We start from the raw sequence: 18279 nt of genomic DNA on the forward strand, positions 1-18279 counted from the left end.
TAGTTTCTTCTCATGCTGCTGATAAAGACATGCCTGAGACTGGGTAACTTATAAAGGAAAGAAGTTGAATTGACTCACAGTTCCATATGACTGAAGAGGCCTCACAATTTTGGCAGAAGGCAAATGAGGAGCAAAGTCACATCTTACATGGCAGCAGGCAAAGAGAGCATGTGCAGGGGACCTCCCCTTTGTAAAACCATCAGATCCCATGAGACTTATTCATCATCATGACAACAGCACAGGAAAGACACACCCCCATGATTTAGTTACCTCCCATCGGGTCCCTCCCACGACATATGGGAATTATGGCAGCTCTAATTCAAGATGAGATTTGGGTCAGGACACAGCCAAACCATGTCAGATACTATTTATTTATTTACTTATTTATGAGATAGAATCTCACTCTGTCACCCAGGCTGGAGTGCATTGGCGCATTCTTGGCTCACTACAACCTCAGAATCAAAAGATTCTTTTTCCTCAGCCTCCCGAGTAGCTGGAACTACAGGTGTGCACCACCACTCCCAGCTAATTTTTGTATTTTTAGTAGAGATGAGATTTCACCATATTGGCCAGGCTGGTCTTAAACTCCTGACCTTATGATCCCCGTGCCTCAGCCTCCCAAAGTGCTGGGATTAGGGCATGAGCCACCACACCTGGCCCAGATACTATTTTTTCATTGAAGTTGGTAAGTGTCTGCTGGGGACATACCATAAATATCTTGCTTCTCATCACATTTTTACTCTCTAAGTTTAGCATCCATTGATAATTCTTTCCTGAAACAATTATCAAAAAGTTTACATGTGGTGATTTTCCTATTTACATCATTTCTTCTATGTCTCTTAGTTGGCATTTTACTGTAATGAAGAGTTTTTCCTTCCTCTTCATTTAGCTTCGTATTCATTTGTTAACTTATATTAGTATAGACTTGTGGAATCTTATTTTGTTCAACTGATTATGCACCAGAATCATTATTATTTTTGTTCTTTTTTTTTTTCCTTAAATTGTGCAGATGGTAAAATTGGATGGGTGGCAGAGATGGCGTTGAGTACTCCTGTTTCAGTTTGGGGGTGTGCCAACCAGCAGGCCCAGAGAATAAGCATTCACGTGGTTTACACCAGTTTAACAAGGACCAACATGAAAGAGAAAAAGTTGTAGATTACTCTAAAATATATTGTTTCCTCTCTGTTTCAGGAAATAAAAAGGGTCAGTTGGAGGTAGTTTAGTCATTAAGGCCACTACAACTTCCTCTCTTAACTCTTAGCAGCTGGAGATGTTTTGCTGTAGACACACGGTTTGAACATAAAAGGGAAAGGAGAGTCAGTATCACTGTGTTGGCACAAGATGGCAGCAGTCAGCCACTGAGTTTGCAGCTCAAGGCCTACAGATTTTAAATTAATGGTGTCTTTTGTCTTTGCAGGGACTTCAGTACTAGTGCTACTAACATTCAGATTGATAAAACCAAGCCTTTGTGGCACAACTATTTCTTATGTGGACTTAAAGGAATTCAGGTAAATTGGCTTATAAGGCACTTACTACCAGTTGAGATTATCATGTGTGTTCTGTCAAATTTATTGTATTTACCACATCTTTTTCATCTCCTTACAGTATTAACCGATGCTTCTGTTTTATTTTACTAATTTGTGTTTCAGAGAGTGAGGAAGATATGACTGTTTTTGGGTGGTGTTCACAGGGTGCAGTAGTGGTTATATAGCTGGCTCTCCATAAATAGGTGCATGTGACAGACATCTATCTGGTTTAAAAATCTTTGTTTTAACATACCTTTGAGCATATGTTTTAGTACTATTATTGACATTTCTACTTCTGACATATAGGTGTATACTGTAATAAGATTTAGACTCAGCCAGGTTTGAATCTGGACTCTTCCCAGCTATGGTAATTTAACCTTTAAAGTCTCAGATTTATCTGCAAAATGATGTCATTGCTATCCTGACAAAGAGTTGTTAAAAGAATCACATAAGGTTTGATGGTAGCCATTTAATAAATGGTAGCTAGTATTGTTATTCCTACCTCAGATGGGGTTAAAAAAAAACACATAATGAAATGTATTAGTATAAGTGTTTTCCTAGAAACATTAAATAATTACTTTGAAATTCTCTAATGTTACGTACAAGAACAAGAAAATAAAATGTTTCCATTCCCTTTCATAATTGAAAAAGTATGAAGGACCAAAAGAAAATTGATATTTTCTGTTTTTAGAGCCACTTTTATATTGCAATAATTATTTTAGATGTAGTGACTTGTATAGAATCATAGGTGGGATAAGAAGAAGTAGATTTTTCCTTTGTGAGCTAAAAGTAAACAAACAAATTGAACCGTGTTTTAGAAAGCTTGTGTTCCTCACTGCCTGGAAGTCCTATCTGAAACTTGGTAATGAGTAGCTAGGACTTAGTGGCACATCCATTATAGAAATATCAAATTTATTTCTAATGTGTAGTCCTGTACTCTAACAGTGGTGTTTTTTGTTCTTAGAGTTAATGAATTCATTTCTTTCTTTTTTTTTTTTTTTTCCTTCCTGTCAGACACATAGTAATAACTTACAAGAAGAGTTATTGGCAGATTTTAAATCTTCAAATCATCTGGCTTATATGTATTAGTGGGAATTATAGTATTTGGAAGCATTTGCCTGGCAAATGCAATTTTGATCTTCCTTGTAACAATATGCCTTTTTGCAGCATACGGGTAAAGTAGCCTATATAATGCATGTTGCTTTGTGTTATTTTTGAGCATTTCAGGTTGTAAAGCCTTCCTGTTTGGTTTGACAATTTATGTGCAAAACCAAACTTATATAATTAACTTTTGGCAGAAAAGTAATTTAAATGTTAGCCTATTTAGAAAGCTTCAAATTCAAATACTAGAAAGTTTCAGAGGATAATTCATTTGTATTAAATTGAACATGTTATCCTTTTGGGATAGAGCTATTACAGAATTTGACATACACCCATTTGCATCTTGAATTTGTTATACATTTTCATCTAAACATTGCATGGTAAGTTCTTAAGTATGATTTCCATTCAAGACACTCCGTGGATCAGTTTATAGTTAAATATATAGTATTCTTCAAGGTTTTTTTTTAAACAAGCTGTCTCATATTCTGTATGAAAGGGCATTGGCAACAGTAGAGTTTCAGTTTATAATCTGTTTGTATTTCTGAAAAGAAATTTTTAGATGACTTGAAATCACCCAACTGAATCTCTTCTTATTGTGGAGCTAGAGTTTTGCCAGCTAGAAAAGACAGACAAAAAAATTAAGCAAAAAAGTCTTTTATCTGTGGAATTTTGTTGTTATTTTAATTATTCTAGCTAGTTTATTGAAATCCTCCCTTGTATTATATGTATGATGAAATGCATAATTAGGTAATAGTATTTCATACTTTGGTCTTCAGTCATTTGAGAAATTTGCAAAGACTATGGTACTTTTCTTTGAGAAGGAGGTATATTTGGATTTACTTTTAAACTTAAACCACAAAGGTTGTGATATGATATCATCCAAGGTGTCCTAGTGTTAGATACTCATGTAAGTATGCTAGAGCTTTCCATATTTAAATCAGAATCTGATTATTTCTTTAGGCTTTTCTCTTTGTAGAGATAGTATTTCCTTGACTTGTTTAGGGTCTGCATTTTTATTTGTGGCTGAATTCTAATTTGACTATCTTTAAAGCTACCATATGGCTAAACTGTATCTATAAACTGTAGTAAAAATCTGGATTTTCTCATATAGCTGGCATATTAAATCACAATTATGGCTTGCTGGCTCAGGTTTCTAACTGCAGCGGAGAAGTTTTCAAACAGGAATCAGAGACCTGGGCCCTATTCTCATCTCTTTATGTGTCATCTTGGGAAAGTTTCTTAATCTCTTGGTGCCTAAGTTTGTTCATAAGAAAAACATAACTGAGAAAGTTTGGGACTCTTTTGTATTCCAGAGAACCTTCTGAAGTAAGGCACTCCATAGCAACAAGTCCGTGTTTGGGGACTGGACTCTTTTATTTATTTATTTATTTATTTATTTTGAGCCGGAGTTTCGCTCTTGTTACCCAGGCTGAGTGCAATGGCGCGATCTCGGCTCACCGCAACCTTTGCCTCCTGGGTTCAGGCAATTCTCCTGCCTCAGCTTCCTGAGTAGCTGGGATTACAGGCACGTGCCACCATGCCCAGCTAATTTTTTGTATTTTTAGTAGAGACGGGATTTCACCATGTTGGCCAGGATGGTCTCGATCTCTTGACCTCGTGATCCACCCGCCTCGGCCTCCCAAAGTGCTGGGATTTGATGTGCTGCACAGAGATTTAACTTACCTCACAGATAATTGTAAATTTCTTGTCTTGCTACTTGCTAAGTTGAATTATAATTGTTTCATATTTTCCCCATATTTATTCAAATCAATTAATAATAAAAAGAACATTCAAGGCAAGAAAATTAAAGACATTTAAAGTAATTACCCTGTGGCCAAGCATCATTAAATAAAATGTCATGTATATTCTCAACTAAATTGAATTGCACAAGTAGTTTCTATAAATATTATAAGTCTATTGATAGACTTTTGTTCTATGGGGAATGAAAGGTTTCACTACCTCCTTGAATTTAATACTGAATTACTGTTGCTGTTTTTCCTTATATTCTTAGGAACACTTTGGTCTTAGTAACCTGACTGGAATGAACTGCCTGGTAGATGGAAATATCCCACCAAGTTCTGGTCTCTCCAGCTCCAGTGCTCTGGTCTGTTGTGCTGGCTTGGTGACGCTCACAGTGCTGGGAATGAATCTATCCAAGGTAACTACCTGTGATAGGAAACCTCATGGAAACCTCTCCTTCTAAAATCATTAGCATCCAAATCTAAAAATCAGAATGCCTTCCTTGATTGAAAAACTTTGTCTTCCCTAAAAGGACTGCACATGTGGACAAGCATTGTAACTTAACAAGTGATAAATCACTATAAATTAGCTCATACCCTCCTAACAGTGAGCGAATAGATCTGTGAATAATTGTACTAAAAAGACTTTGTTTTAAATATGGGATTTGAATGCATGGATATTGTTTTAGATCACCTCATTAACAAGTTAAATTTAGGGCAAGAAATTCTTCCCCTCATGGCTGAGCCTGCTTATTTTCACCCAAAACCTTAAATTAAAAATGTGACAAGAGGTGGGTAACAAGCGTAAAGACCAGGTAATAAAGTAACTAAGTAGTATATCTGTTTGTGCCAGCAGATTAGTCACTGAAATAAACTTTAACATACTGCATTACGAAGAGGAAATGCTTATTTAAAGGAAATATAAATCCTACAAGAGGTCAGAAAGCCTCAACTTTATAAGTTCACATAAATCTCTGACTTTGCAGTTTACAGCAGGTGTGCTCAGCTTTAATTAATGCTTTGGCATTCTGGTTCAAATAAAATGTTATCGTAGGTTCTTTTTACCCCACATACATACATTACCGGGTTTACAGATGGTTTGATCAGATCAAGAGAAAGCCACATGCTTAGTCTCTTTTAAGATGTTTAAACTTTTGGTTTGAAAATTTTATATATAGGAAAAAAGGTAGAAATGAAAGAGAAAGCAAAGGTTCAGACAGAATTCTTTTTGGCTGTCCTGTGTAAGTGTATATTAATTAGCCCTTAGTAAGCAATGGCTTGTAGGGAGGGAAAGAGGGCTTACATATTATTACTATTTTTTGGGAAGAGAAAAAGCAAGGGACAGAAAATCCATATGTAAAATGTGTTTCCCCGGTACAACTTTGTATCTGATTTGTTTATTTATTAATTTGTTTGTTCATCATTCAACCATTATTTATTTAGTGGCTATTTTGTGCCCCATAATGTTCAAGGCATTGGAGATATAGTAGGTATAGTCTCAACTTTCACTATGCTTATAATCTAAAAGAGAAAAAGAGACAAGTAAATAGGCAACTGCAATAGAGTATAGTAAGTGACTGGCTAAGTAGTTTGCTATGGGACCAGATGTAAACCAGATTTAGAGAGCATAGGGCATCTAAATTGAGACACCAAGGATTAAAGAAGTTGTAGATATTGATGGTGCAACACTGATAACATCAGATAAGCATGTGTCAGGTGGAGAGAGCATCATGTGGAAATATCCAGAGGAAAAGCAATCATGGCTTGTTGGAGTAACTAAAAACGTCTCAGTATGGCTGAAGCATACAGCAATTTGGATAACACGGCAGGGGATCAGATGGATGCTTTTAAACTTTGTTGAAGAATTTAGGCATCATCTTCATAGCAGTGGGAAACCATTACAGGGTTTTAGGAAGAGGGTAATGTGATCCTATCTGTATTTTAGAAAGATTTCCCTGGCTGTATTACAAAGTCTGCATTTCAGGGTTTAGCAGTAGGGAGATGATTTGGTCTAGGGAGGTAGCAATGAGAATGGTTAGAATTAGATAGATTCAAGATCTCAGAATCAGTAGTCATTGATTGGACATGGGAATGGGGAACAGCAAAGAGTCAAAGATTGTATCAGTGTCTGGCTTGATACGATTCACGGGACTAAGAGATATGGGGGAAAATAGGTTTGAGTGGAAACTGAAATGTTGAGTGTGAGGAGTCTATGAGCATATTGATGGAGTTATTTAGTTACTTAGTTAGGAAAAAAAATATGAAGGCCTGGAGGAGATCTGGACTTGAGAATGGTGCATTTGAGAATCATTAGTTTTTCATTGTTTTTGAAGCCATAGGAGTGGATGAAGATACTTGGTGGTGGAATATACGTGGAAAGATAAGGAAAACTAGGACAGAGCCCCAAGAAGCATGAACATCTGAAGAATGGGCAGAGGCAGAGATGTCTACTGAAGGGACTGAGTAGTAGTCCAGTAGGTAGGAGAAAAGCCAGAAGGGTGAGGCAACATCAAAGACAAGGAAGATAATGTTTCATGAAAGGAGTGGTGGTGTTTTCAAATGCTCTGAGAGGTTACCACAAGTTCTGAGAAGTGTCTGTTGAATATTACAACAAAGAAGTACATAACTTTGGAAAGAGCAGTTTAGATGGAAATGGGTTGAAAGGTCTATAGGAAGTAAGAAAGTGGTATAAGTTCAATGGCTACAAAAAGTCTGGCGATGCATGGAAAAAGATAATTTGGTATCTAGAGAAGGGTATGAAGTCAAGGAATTCACTTTTGGTGAAATTTAGTTTTTCTTTTTTTTTTTTTTGGTGTTTTGATAATATACATATCTAAGAAATAGGAAGGAAAGAAGATAAAGAAAAAGAAACACTTGAACCTTTGGAATTAATTCTGGGTGTCTATTTTCAGTCAGAAATAGCAAATACATTTTTATCAGAACTATCTTACTGCAGTGCCTAAGCAAAAAGGGAATAATATGTATATCCTGGTTTTCTCAGCTAGTCTAAGATGTACTAACAATATTTATATTTTCTAAGGGCTGAGTGTAATTATTTGGAGAGTTTTTTTTTTTTCCTGGAGTCAGACAGAATCTTGAATGAAAGGAAGTCTGTAATTTGTTCAGTCTTTAATGTAAATGCCATGTGATTTTACTCTTGTAAAAATAATAAACTATAAGAACTCAAGGGACTTTAGAGATGAGCTAGTTCAAAATCCTCCTTTACTGATGTATTAGTGTTACCATAGGAAACAAATGACATGTTTGGTATAACTGAAGAGAGTTTAATAAAGAGACTCTTACAGAGGTGTGGGTAAGGTCAAGGGAAGCAACTAGGAAATGTTCTCTTGTTAAGCTGGAAGCCATTATAGTTTAGGAGCTGTGGATATAGAGTAATGTTGCCAGAAATGCAGCAAGGCAGAGAAAGAATGACACAGGTGAAAATGGCAATAGCGGTGGGAATGGTTGAGGGGAATTGTCCATAGAGGTCAGCCTCCTGTTGTAGGGGAAGTATGAGGATAGAGGGACAGAGGGACAACCAAAAATAATAAGCCTATTTCATAAGGACACTAAGTCCCACAACAGATTGGTGACTAAAGCCTTTCCTATTATTCTACATTCAGTAAATCCCATTCATTTGCAGACAACAGTTACTGTAGATGGGATATGATAAGTAGATGTGGAATTCATTAATTCATTAATAAACTAAATGTTGCATGTCTGAAACCAGAAAACAATATGGCTAATCACCCAGAGAATCTGGAAGCCAGAAATTATGAATCAGAATGGTACAAGTCAAAGAGAGTATGATGTAAAGATCTATGAAAGAAGAAAGTCTAGAGACTTCTGATTTCAAGATATCAGAATAAGACTTATCTACTCTTTTTCCATGTCCCTAACTTAATCTTCTTTGCTCAAAAATTATCTCCAAACAACAGGGAAAATAAGAAAAGGAAGCACGAGATTTATCTTTGGTAAACCAAGGAGACATAAATAACCATAAACCACAAAATGCCAAGATGGAAAGTGGATAGAGGAATGGTACATGACTTAGCGGAATGGAGAAAGGTCAGAGCCAAGTGCCTGCGGAGGAAGTTGTAGATGAAAAGGCAGCTGACTCATCCCACAGCTCTCTGGCAAGGCTTAGAAAGAAAGCAGGGTAATATGGTAGGTGGGGATTTTTCTGAAAGCCTTTATGAGGACCATTTAGACCCTAAAAGCCATCTCTTTACCTGGGACCACTTCCCTCTACCTTTGCAGGAGTCTCTGGAGAAACAACCAGAGATCCTTTTTTCCTTCGGGACATTGAGCACTGAGACAGTTAGGATGAGAAATAGACTTGGAAACCGAGACGTTTGAGGACATTCTGCATCTGAACAGTGAAATTCTTAGCTCCCTTCTTCTAGTCATTACTGGCACACCAGTACCTCACCACCCTACACACCAGCAGGAATGTTAGAGGATCCTTCTCAGAGGAAACTAAACCATCCCAGAGATGGTTCATACAGATACTGACATTTGGTGACCCCTTTCTCCTGCTTCTCTGTGACCCTATTAGAAGCCCATTTACAAAGCTTCTAATCAGCTTTTTAGTGGCTCACTCTTAAATATGATAAGACATCAAAGGACAGTAAGATTTTGGAAGAAAACCTCCAAAATGAACCAAACAAACAGAAAAACAGAGAAAACAGAAACCTAGAGGAAACAGACCATGCTGAGAGCAGAAGAATGCTTCCAAGAAGACATGATGTCCTCAGAGAGATAAAAGAAAAAGTTACATCCTTGAAAAACAATAGAGTGTTATTTTTTGAAAAGGAACAAACAATAAGATAGAGCTTTTGCATATTAAAAATATGATAGCGGCCAGGCACAGTAGCTCATGCCTGTAATTTCAGCACTTTGGGAGGCCAAGGCAGGCTGATCACGAGGTTAGGAGTTTGAGACCAGCCTGACCAACATGGTGAAAACCCATCTCTACTAAAAATACAAAAATTAGCTGGGCGTAGGGACGCGTGTGTAATCCCAGCTACTTGGGAGGCTGAGGCAGGAGAATCACTTGAACCCAGGAGGCAGAGGTTGCAGTGAGCCATGATAGTGCCACTGTTCTCTAGCCCGGGCAACAGAGTGAGATACTCCATCTCAATGAAAAAAAATACGATAGCAAGACAAAATTTAGTAAAAAGATTGGAAGCAGCTGGGTGTGGTTGCTCATACCTGCAATCCCAGCATTTTGGGAGGCTGAGGCAGGAGAATTGCTTGAGCCCAGGAGTTCAAGACTAGCCTGGGCAACACAGTGAGACCTTGTCACAAAAAACAAAAACAAAAAAAAAAAAACCTCTCTTATACAGTAGGGAATAAAAGAGCTGGACAATAAGAGAGAAAAATAAGAAAATTTATGGATCAATTCTAGAAATGCAAATCTAAATAGTAAGGATAAACAGAGAAAACAGTTATTAGAAAATTATTATTATTATTAAAAATAGAGCTGGGGCCTCTATGTTGCCCAGGCTGGTCTCGAACTCCTGACTCAAGTGGTCCTCCCTCATTGGCCTCTCAAAGCTCTGGCATTATAGGTGTGAGCCGCTGTGTCTGTCCAGAAAATTATAATTCTTTAAATATATTTCTCCAAAGTGAAAACGTGAATTCTGATTGGAAGGGCTCACTGGGTATTTGGTATAATAAATGTAAAAGGCCAAACTAAAGGTTATTATCTGGAAATTTTGAAACTTGAATGATAATGAAAGACACTAAAATCCAGTTAACAGAGCAAGAGAAAAGAAGGGAAAGAGATCATAATCAAAGGATCGGGAATGTAAACGAATTTCTCAAAAACAGTATTAGAAGATAGAAAGCAGTTGAGAAATGTCTCTAAAATATTAATGAATTTTAGTTTAGGATATCTGTTTAAGTGAATTAATTAAATGTGAGGATATAGTAAAACATTTTCAACATGTAAAATCTAAAAGTCTGGAGGATGTAATCTACCAAAACTAGAGAGTAAAGCAAGAAAGAGGATGACATAAGAACCAGGAAATGAGAAATCTAATACAGGAGAGAGGAGTCGGGTATTTATAGAACATAAGGGAAATTCCAAAATAACACCCATTATATCCAGCAGCTTAGAAAATGGTACAGATTAAAATGAGGAAAGGGAGGGGGGAAATGGAACTCATAAATCTTATCAGTAAAAAGAAAAAAAGCCAAAAAACTGGTAAATTTTATATGTTTACCCATGTAGAAAATGGATTCGGAGTAATTTCACAGAGCTGTTGTAGGATATGACAAAGCTTAGCTAGATAAACAAATCTAAGCAAATGAGGAAACAGGGCAGTTATTAAATACAGGAAAAGCAAAGTTTGTAATGGAAATGAAATCAATAATTTTTCAGTATTTGGCTCATGAGTGAACAACAGCCTCAGTAATTAACACACTGAATATGAATTCAAACAAAATTTTTGGCATAACTTTATTGAGAAAGGTGGGGGAGGGTAAAGGAAAGGTAGATATAAGAAAGCTAAAATCCTCATTTACCATAATAGGAAAGCAATAAATAAAGTTTAAAATGAAAGAACAGGCAATAACATTTTACTAACATCTGGAATTGGAAACAAGAGCAAAGTCAAAAGTATTTGCCTCTGTACACATTCCCCTGGGGATGGGGATGTGAGGGTGAGCTAGCGATTGCTTTTGTTGTTGTTATAAGCCTTTTATCTCTATTTAATCATTTAGATTACATGCATATATCTCTGTGGCAAAAGTAAAATAATGGATAGAGAGAAGAAGTGACTAGAATGAAAAGTAAGTAGGAAGTGGATGACCTGTGTGACCACATCTGGGGATAACTGGAAGATGAAGAGGCGGGAAGGGATTCAACGAGTCAAGGCTAGAGATTGAGAACAGATGAGCTGCTAGAATGTGACCAAATCAGTGGCCTAGGGGGAGGCCTGTTGATGGGTTTTGGGTGGAAGAATCCAAGAAAATACAGGCATCTTCCATTTAGTGGCAGTAGTCCATTCCAAAAAATCAGATGTTCTGAACAAAATTATTGAGCAGGGGCCTATTTTTTAAAAAATTATTTTAAATAGGAAAAAGTAACATTGCAGGAAATTAGTTAGAGGTTTTGAGTTGAGGAAATACAAAAATACAGTAAAACTTCCTTTATATGAGAAACACAGAAGTAGCAGGAAAAATGCTTAAACCAATTTTCTTGACCATTAAACAATTAATATGGTTGTTAGCAAGCAGTTACTCTATGTAGAAATACCTGTATGTCTTCTGTGTTGACACCTGGTGTTTCAGTACTCTGCACACTATTTTGTTAACAATGTTGTGTTTAGGTTTTAGGGTGTAAATATCTATTTTTTTCCTACATAAACACCTTTCAAAAAGTTGTTTTGAGAGATATGAACATTCTATGATGTTTGGGTATCAAAAATCAAGAAGTCTTTCACCAAGAAAACGTTAGTTGCTATGGTGTTCTGCAAGGTATGCCTGTATTTCGTCAGCATGGGATTTGGGCTGCTCTAGTGTCCATTTTCTGTTTGTTCTTGGAGTTGTTTGTGGAGGCCTAGAAGAAAGACCAAGTGCCTCTTAAGAACCGTAGCATAAAAATAGCTGGCCAACTGAGGAAACAGGTTGCAACTCTAAAAGCTAGCCTTGGGTAGCAAGGTGTGTTAGATTAGCATTCTATCCACAAATTGCTTCGTCGGCTGGTGTGGGGTTGAGAGTAGATTTTGAATTCATGAGATGGTAGACTGAGCAGGTGAAATTCAGAAGACCCACTTTGGAGGATCTGGGAGGTACAGTGGAGAAGTATAGCATTGAGTCTAAGGAAGAGAAAACCGATATTATCTTGGTTGATGAAGACTGAAATAGCCAGCTGGGAATAGTGGGGTAAGGAAGAATTCTGTACGTGGATATCTCTGGCATTTTGTCAAAAGCACAGTTCACATGATTGTGAATTTCCCAGAATATGAGTTGGACATAAAACCTTTGAGAGTTATAGTTCACTGAGGAAGCTGGGGAATCTCTTAGATGGCATCAAGAATCCTGTACTGTGAAGCCCAGAATACCATGTATATTACTGGATTTGTGAGGAGTGCTTTCAAAAGAAGACAATATAAACTTCCTATCCTACCACTTGAAAGCAGTGATTCTGTGGCGTTTGTTGAATACCTACTATATGTCGTGCATTGTTCTAGGCACTGGAAATACAACTGTGAATAAAACCACTGAAGTGCTTTCATGAAGTTTCCATACTCGTGGTGGGAGTGATGGTATGAGATAGATAATGAAGAGCTATACAAATAAATATATAATATCATCTAGGCCATAGTTAAGGGAAATCTTGTATTTTATCTAGGTAGTTAGGAGAAGTTTTCTCCAAGGAGAGGACATTTGAACAGAGACCTTAGGGAGTGAGCAGCTGAGAAAGAGAGGCAGAGGGAACAGCAAATGCCAAAGCCCTAAGGTGAAAGTGAGTTTGTCATGTCCCAGGAATAAGGTCTTTGTGGCTGGGGTACGGGGTATGGTGAGAGAGTCAGGGAGAGGTAGGAGGTGAGCTGAGAGAGTTTGTCAAGGGCCATGGTGTGTAGCATCTTCTCTGGCTTTCATTCTAAGTGTAATGGAAACCTTTGGAGGGTTGTAAGCTGGGGATGCCCAGATGTGATTTACATGGATTAAGTTCTTTTACCTGGGAGTACCATACCATACCCCTGACAGTGGCAAGGGGGGAAAAAGAAATGAACGAACGAACAAAAGAAATAAAGAAGGAGGAAGGAAAGAAAAGAAAGAAAAAGAGAGAAGAAGGAAGGAAGGAAAGGAAAGAGGGGAGGGAGGGAGGGAAGAAGAAAGGAAGAAAAGGAAGGAAGGAAGGAAGGAAGGAAGGAAGGAAGGAAGGAAGGAAGGAAGGAAGGAAGGAAGGAAAAAAATGGTCACTGCCCTTAAGGAGTAAATGCACACAGTGGAATAGTAACAGAAGATTTATTAATTGGCCATCTATCTCATACGAAAAGTAAGTTATTTTATATGTAAATGAGTACAGAGGTTGAAATAATGGCTTCTTGGTGAAGTTAAACAGGGAAAATTTCAAGTAATTAGTGAATTCTAAGAAAATATTAAAGGAAGGAAAGGCTGGGAAACAAAACACTTGGAGGGGCCCAAGGGCATTTCAGGCAGAGTGAGCCCATAAGTGTATTTTCACAGTTCTCTGAGCCAGACTTATAATGTGTCAGCCAAGGCCTAGAAGTTCTTATGCAGCCTCACGAAATTTCTTTTAAAAACTTTTTTGACTACAGGGATGCTTAAGTCCCTGAACAGATTTACTTAACTTCATTTCAGAGGCAAATTAGTTATATAGACATCGGTTGATACTCTTTTCAGGGGAGTGCTTTTGAAGTTTGAAATCTGTACTGTACTGGAGACCTTTAAGGTTCATAAGCAGAGTAAGTGGAATGTTCAAAGTTCTGTGCCAAATATGTCCACATTTTCACTTTCCTGAGTTTATAAAGGCTGTTTCTTTGAGAAAGTACAAGACTATGGTTTTCTTCACGTATAGCTGCATTTCAGTGAAATATTTGTTGGCCTTCAGAATAAGACCTTGTGCTTAAAAACTAAAGACATGTCTATGTTATAAAATGAAAAGGAGCTCACAATTATATAAACTATCATTTGACTGTTTTAAAATAGTTTGTTACATGGTATAAGAAAAATGAGAAACCAATTTGCACTGTCACTAATTATTATGTTTAGAAGTCCACACAAGGACATTGTTTCAGTTTGCTTAGAATAACAAAACTTCATCAATATAATGCTTAAGGAAAATAGTAGTTTAAAACATTCCAGCCAGATGTTGAGTGCTAATGAGCTGCAGCAGTATAGCCTCTTAAAAAATGGTAAATCCAGAATACAATCTTTGAAAAGATTCTCTTAATTAAGTGTTGAACATGGACCAAAGCCATGTGCTCACTGGTACAAAAACCAGGAAGCTTTAGTGTTAGCTCTGGGTGGCCTGCATTCAAATGTGTTTTAAGTTTTAAGTTAATAATGTAAATACAGAACCGTTCACATAGTTTTGTCAATTAAAAGAGAACCTCTGGTTGTATTCTTTTTTAGGAGTAGGATTGGAGAGTGAATCATTTATTTAATGATTTTGAGTAGTTTGGATTCACTTGGGTGATGTGACTAAGCTATTTGATTGCAGAGATTATTTGGGTTGTTTTGTTTTGTTTCCATTTCCTTTTCTAGGCTAAATACATGTTTACCTTTAGTGTAAATGAAGGCAAAAAAGACTAATTGGGGAACAGTAGATTTGAGGAGTATGGTTCACTGTTTGCAAGTTGCTACAAATTCATATCTATGCCTGGTTGCATTTTGAACTTTTGTTGTGATCCTTAAATTGTTATTACTCAGCGATTGTGCTTCAAGGGCTCAGAATTTTGACTTGCACCCACAATAAGTATTATACAGCATTTAAACAATTAACTGGAACAATGCAAGCGATATTAAGTACTATACATATGTGCATAGCCTTTACCTACTACATTAGTTGTGTGACTTGAAAATAAAGATCAAAATACAAGGATAGATAACTGTTTTACCAAATCCAAAAGCGTTTCTCATTTATTTTCACGCATTTCTGTTTCACAGAGGTGATGGTAGCCATCTTGGTCTAGAGTTACTTATTCTGACCTTCAGACTAATATTTGATAGAGTAAGGTAGACAATGAAAAGCTGACTTAAATGTTTCCGCTCTGCGGCCAATTTGCTCTGTGACGTGGGGTAATTTCCCTATGTCTCCGTTTCTTTCTCTAAAATGAGGGTGAGAATAGTTCTTCCTTTAACTTCATGAGGATGATTCAGTTAAACTGGCTTAATACCTACAGTTCTCTGATCTTCCTGATACATTTTGATGAACTTCAGGGAAAGAGTTTAGCAAGAAAATAGGTAAGGTAGGAAAATAAATTAGTAGTCAGGGAAGTTTTTTTAATTGTATGAAGTTTTGTTAAGTGTATTTGTGGTCATGGGAAGAGTAAGGAGGCAAATCACTTGTGTGGAGAAGAAAGTGATTCAAAGAGAAAAGGTTATTGAATGAGATTGGTCAGGGCATCATTGCAGTACTGGAGACAAAGATTTGGAGGTTATTACTACAAAATATGACTTTAAAGTTTTATGTTAGAATTTTCATGAGAGTAAAAGATGTTTTTCTTTTTAAAATTACTACTAAGCATCTAGATGTTTTATGTACATCACCTCTAACTTCGTGGTAGTCTTGTAAATACATTTCATTATTATTTCAATTTTGCAGAGGAAAATACTGAGGCTCAGATAATTTATATAATGTCACCAAAGACAAATCACATGTAAGTGGAGTTGTCTGGATTCTAGCTCACATATTTTTGATTCAGAATAGATACTTTTTGATTCAGCCATGCTGCTACCTATGGTATAATGTAATTGTACCATACTGTATAATATAATCAGTGTCACTAACATAGGGAACACCCTGGAGATGAGGTACAGCCCTAACATTCTGTGATCCTTCTGATGACCTAAAAAAGAGGGAAGTGGATTATAAATTTTCATGTATATAATTAATATGAATTAGATTTTTTAATAAGTTGACAGATTTTATACTCTTTCAAGTTCATAATGATTATTTTTTTGATATCCTACTATATCCAAAGCAAAGGGTTGAATTCTGAAGATACAGGAAACCTTAGGTATAGTCTTTGGGCCTTAGAAATTTATAATTTAGGTAGGGATATTAGATTAACATAAAAATGGAAATGTCATGCAAAAGTAGCATACACAAATTCTTAAAAGAATATGAAGAAAAAGAACACTTCCCAACTTGTATTATGAGGCTAGTAAAACCTTGCTGCCAAACCAAATGTGATACCTTGAGATCAAACCTGACAAAGATATCACAAGAAAAGAGAATTACAGGTCAGTCTCTCTCATGACATTTGATGCTAAAATTCTAAAATGTTCACAAATTTAATCTAGTAGTATGATAGGCTAATGCATAGGGTCTAAGAGTTTATTCTAAGAATGTAAGGTTGGTTTATCATTTAAAAATCAATCAATGTTTACTATATTAACAATAAGACATGTCATCTTGATATATAAAGGAAAGAGTTTGATAAGATTTAACATGCGGCTGGGCGTGGTGGCTCATGCCTATAATCCCAGCACTTTGGGAGGCCGAGGTGGGTGGATCACGAGGTCAAGAGATCGAGACCACCCCGGTCAACAAGGTGAAACCCCGTCCCTAGTAAAAATACAAAAATTAGCTGGGCATGGTGGTACGCGTCTATAGTCCCAGCTACTCGGGAGGCTGAGGCAGGAGAATTGCTTGAACCCAGAAGGTGGAAGTTGTGGTGAGCTGAGATCATGCTATTGCACTCCAGTCTGGGTAACAACAGTGAAACTCCGTATCAAAAAAAAAAAAAAAAAAAAAAAAATTTAACATGCATGCATGATAAAAACTCTTAGCAAATTAGTAGAATTCAGTATAATGACTGCCTTTGGGAACTGGGGAAGAGAAATGATTAGGTAGAGACATGAAGGGACTTTCTAGAGTACTGGGAGAGCTTCATTCCTTTTTCTTTTCTTTTATTGTGGCAAGACCGCTTACCACGAGATCTACCCTCTTAACACATTTTTAAATGTGTAATACATCATCATTGACTATCGGTGCAGTGTTATAGAGCAGATCTCTAGAGCTTGTCCAGCTTGTTTCACTAAAGCTTTATTACAGTTAATCCCCCTCACCCTACACCGGCAACCATCATTCCACTCTGATTCTAAATGTTTCATTTCTTAACCTTGATAGTGGTTACAAGGATGTTTCCTTTGTGACAAATTATTGAGCTTTATGTTTATGCTTGAATTACTTTTCTCTATGCCCTATACTTCCTAAATGTGAAAAATAGTAAGACTTTGTTCAACCCTAGGATCAACCACTGTTAAAGATTTTTAATGAATCCTTCTAGATATACTCTATTCAATTTAATACATACATGTTTCCCCTTTTTGTAAAACACCCAGGAAAATTTTATATATAAATATATGCATATATTGGCCAGGTGTGTTAGCTCACAGCTGTTATCCCAGCATTTTGGGAGGCCGAGGCAGGTGGATTACTTGAGGTCAAGAGTTTGAGACAAAAAAATTAGCTGGGTATGGTGGTGAGTGCCTGTAATCCCAGCTACTCAGGAAACTGAGGCAGGAGAATCATTTGAACCCAGGAGACAGAGGTCACAGTGAGTCGAGATCACGCCATTGCGCTCCGGTCTGGGTGACAGATTAAGACTTCATCTCAAAAAAAAAAAAATTATATATATGTACACACACACACACACACACACACACATTTTTCCCCTTGCTTTGCTTTTTCACTTTAAACCATAAATTTCGAATCATTCTATGTCAGCACATATACATATACTGAATTCTCTTTAATGGCTACTTTGTTTTCTACTATATGGTCATACTGTAATGCCCAATTATAGATTTTGGTGTGATGGCAATGTTTTAAAATTGACCTGATTACTGGACATTTTAGTTGTTTTCAGGGTTTTGTAAAACATCAGTTTTAATATTTCTTTATAAGGATATGCTATAATTTATTTAAGTAGACTTTTATGATGGAAATGTAAGTTGTTATCAAGTTTCCACTATTATAAAGAAGGCTCTGATGAATATTCTCGTATACAATTATTTTCACACTTTTTCAGTTTTTTTCCTTAGCATAAATCCCAGAACATAAATTATTGGGTTAAAAGATATAATAATTTTAACTTTTGAAATACATTGCCCAATTGTCATCTGGACGGATTTTACCAGCAATGCAGCAACATTGCATGAGAGGATCTATCTCCCCCCTACTAAAGTCCTATCAATCTTTTAAA

At 36.6% G+C, this 18279-nt stretch overlaps 1 protein-coding gene across 6 annotated transcripts in view; it reads left to right on the forward strand.

The window, feature by feature from the left end:
- Positions 1-18279, forward strand: part of GALK2 (galactokinase 2) — a 123454-nt gene that overhangs the window by 45992 nt on the left and 59183 nt on the right. For all 6 annotated transcript variants that reach the window (XM_035259619.3, XM_078334216.1, XM_035259621.3 and 3 more), the window contains exons 4-5: positions 1418-1508; positions 4639-4785. In XM_035259619.3, coding sequence (XP_035115510.2) covers positions 1418-1508; positions 4639-4785 — 238 coding nt within the window. The remainder of the gene's footprint in view (positions 1-1417; positions 1509-4638; positions 4786-18279) is intronic.

This window comes from Callithrix jacchus, chromosome 8 (genome assembly GCF_049354715.1).
Source record: "Callithrix jacchus isolate 240 chromosome 8, calJac240_pri, whole genome shotgun sequence".
Taxonomy (NCBI): domain Eukaryota; kingdom Metazoa; phylum Chordata; class Mammalia; order Primates; family Cebidae; genus Callithrix; species Callithrix jacchus.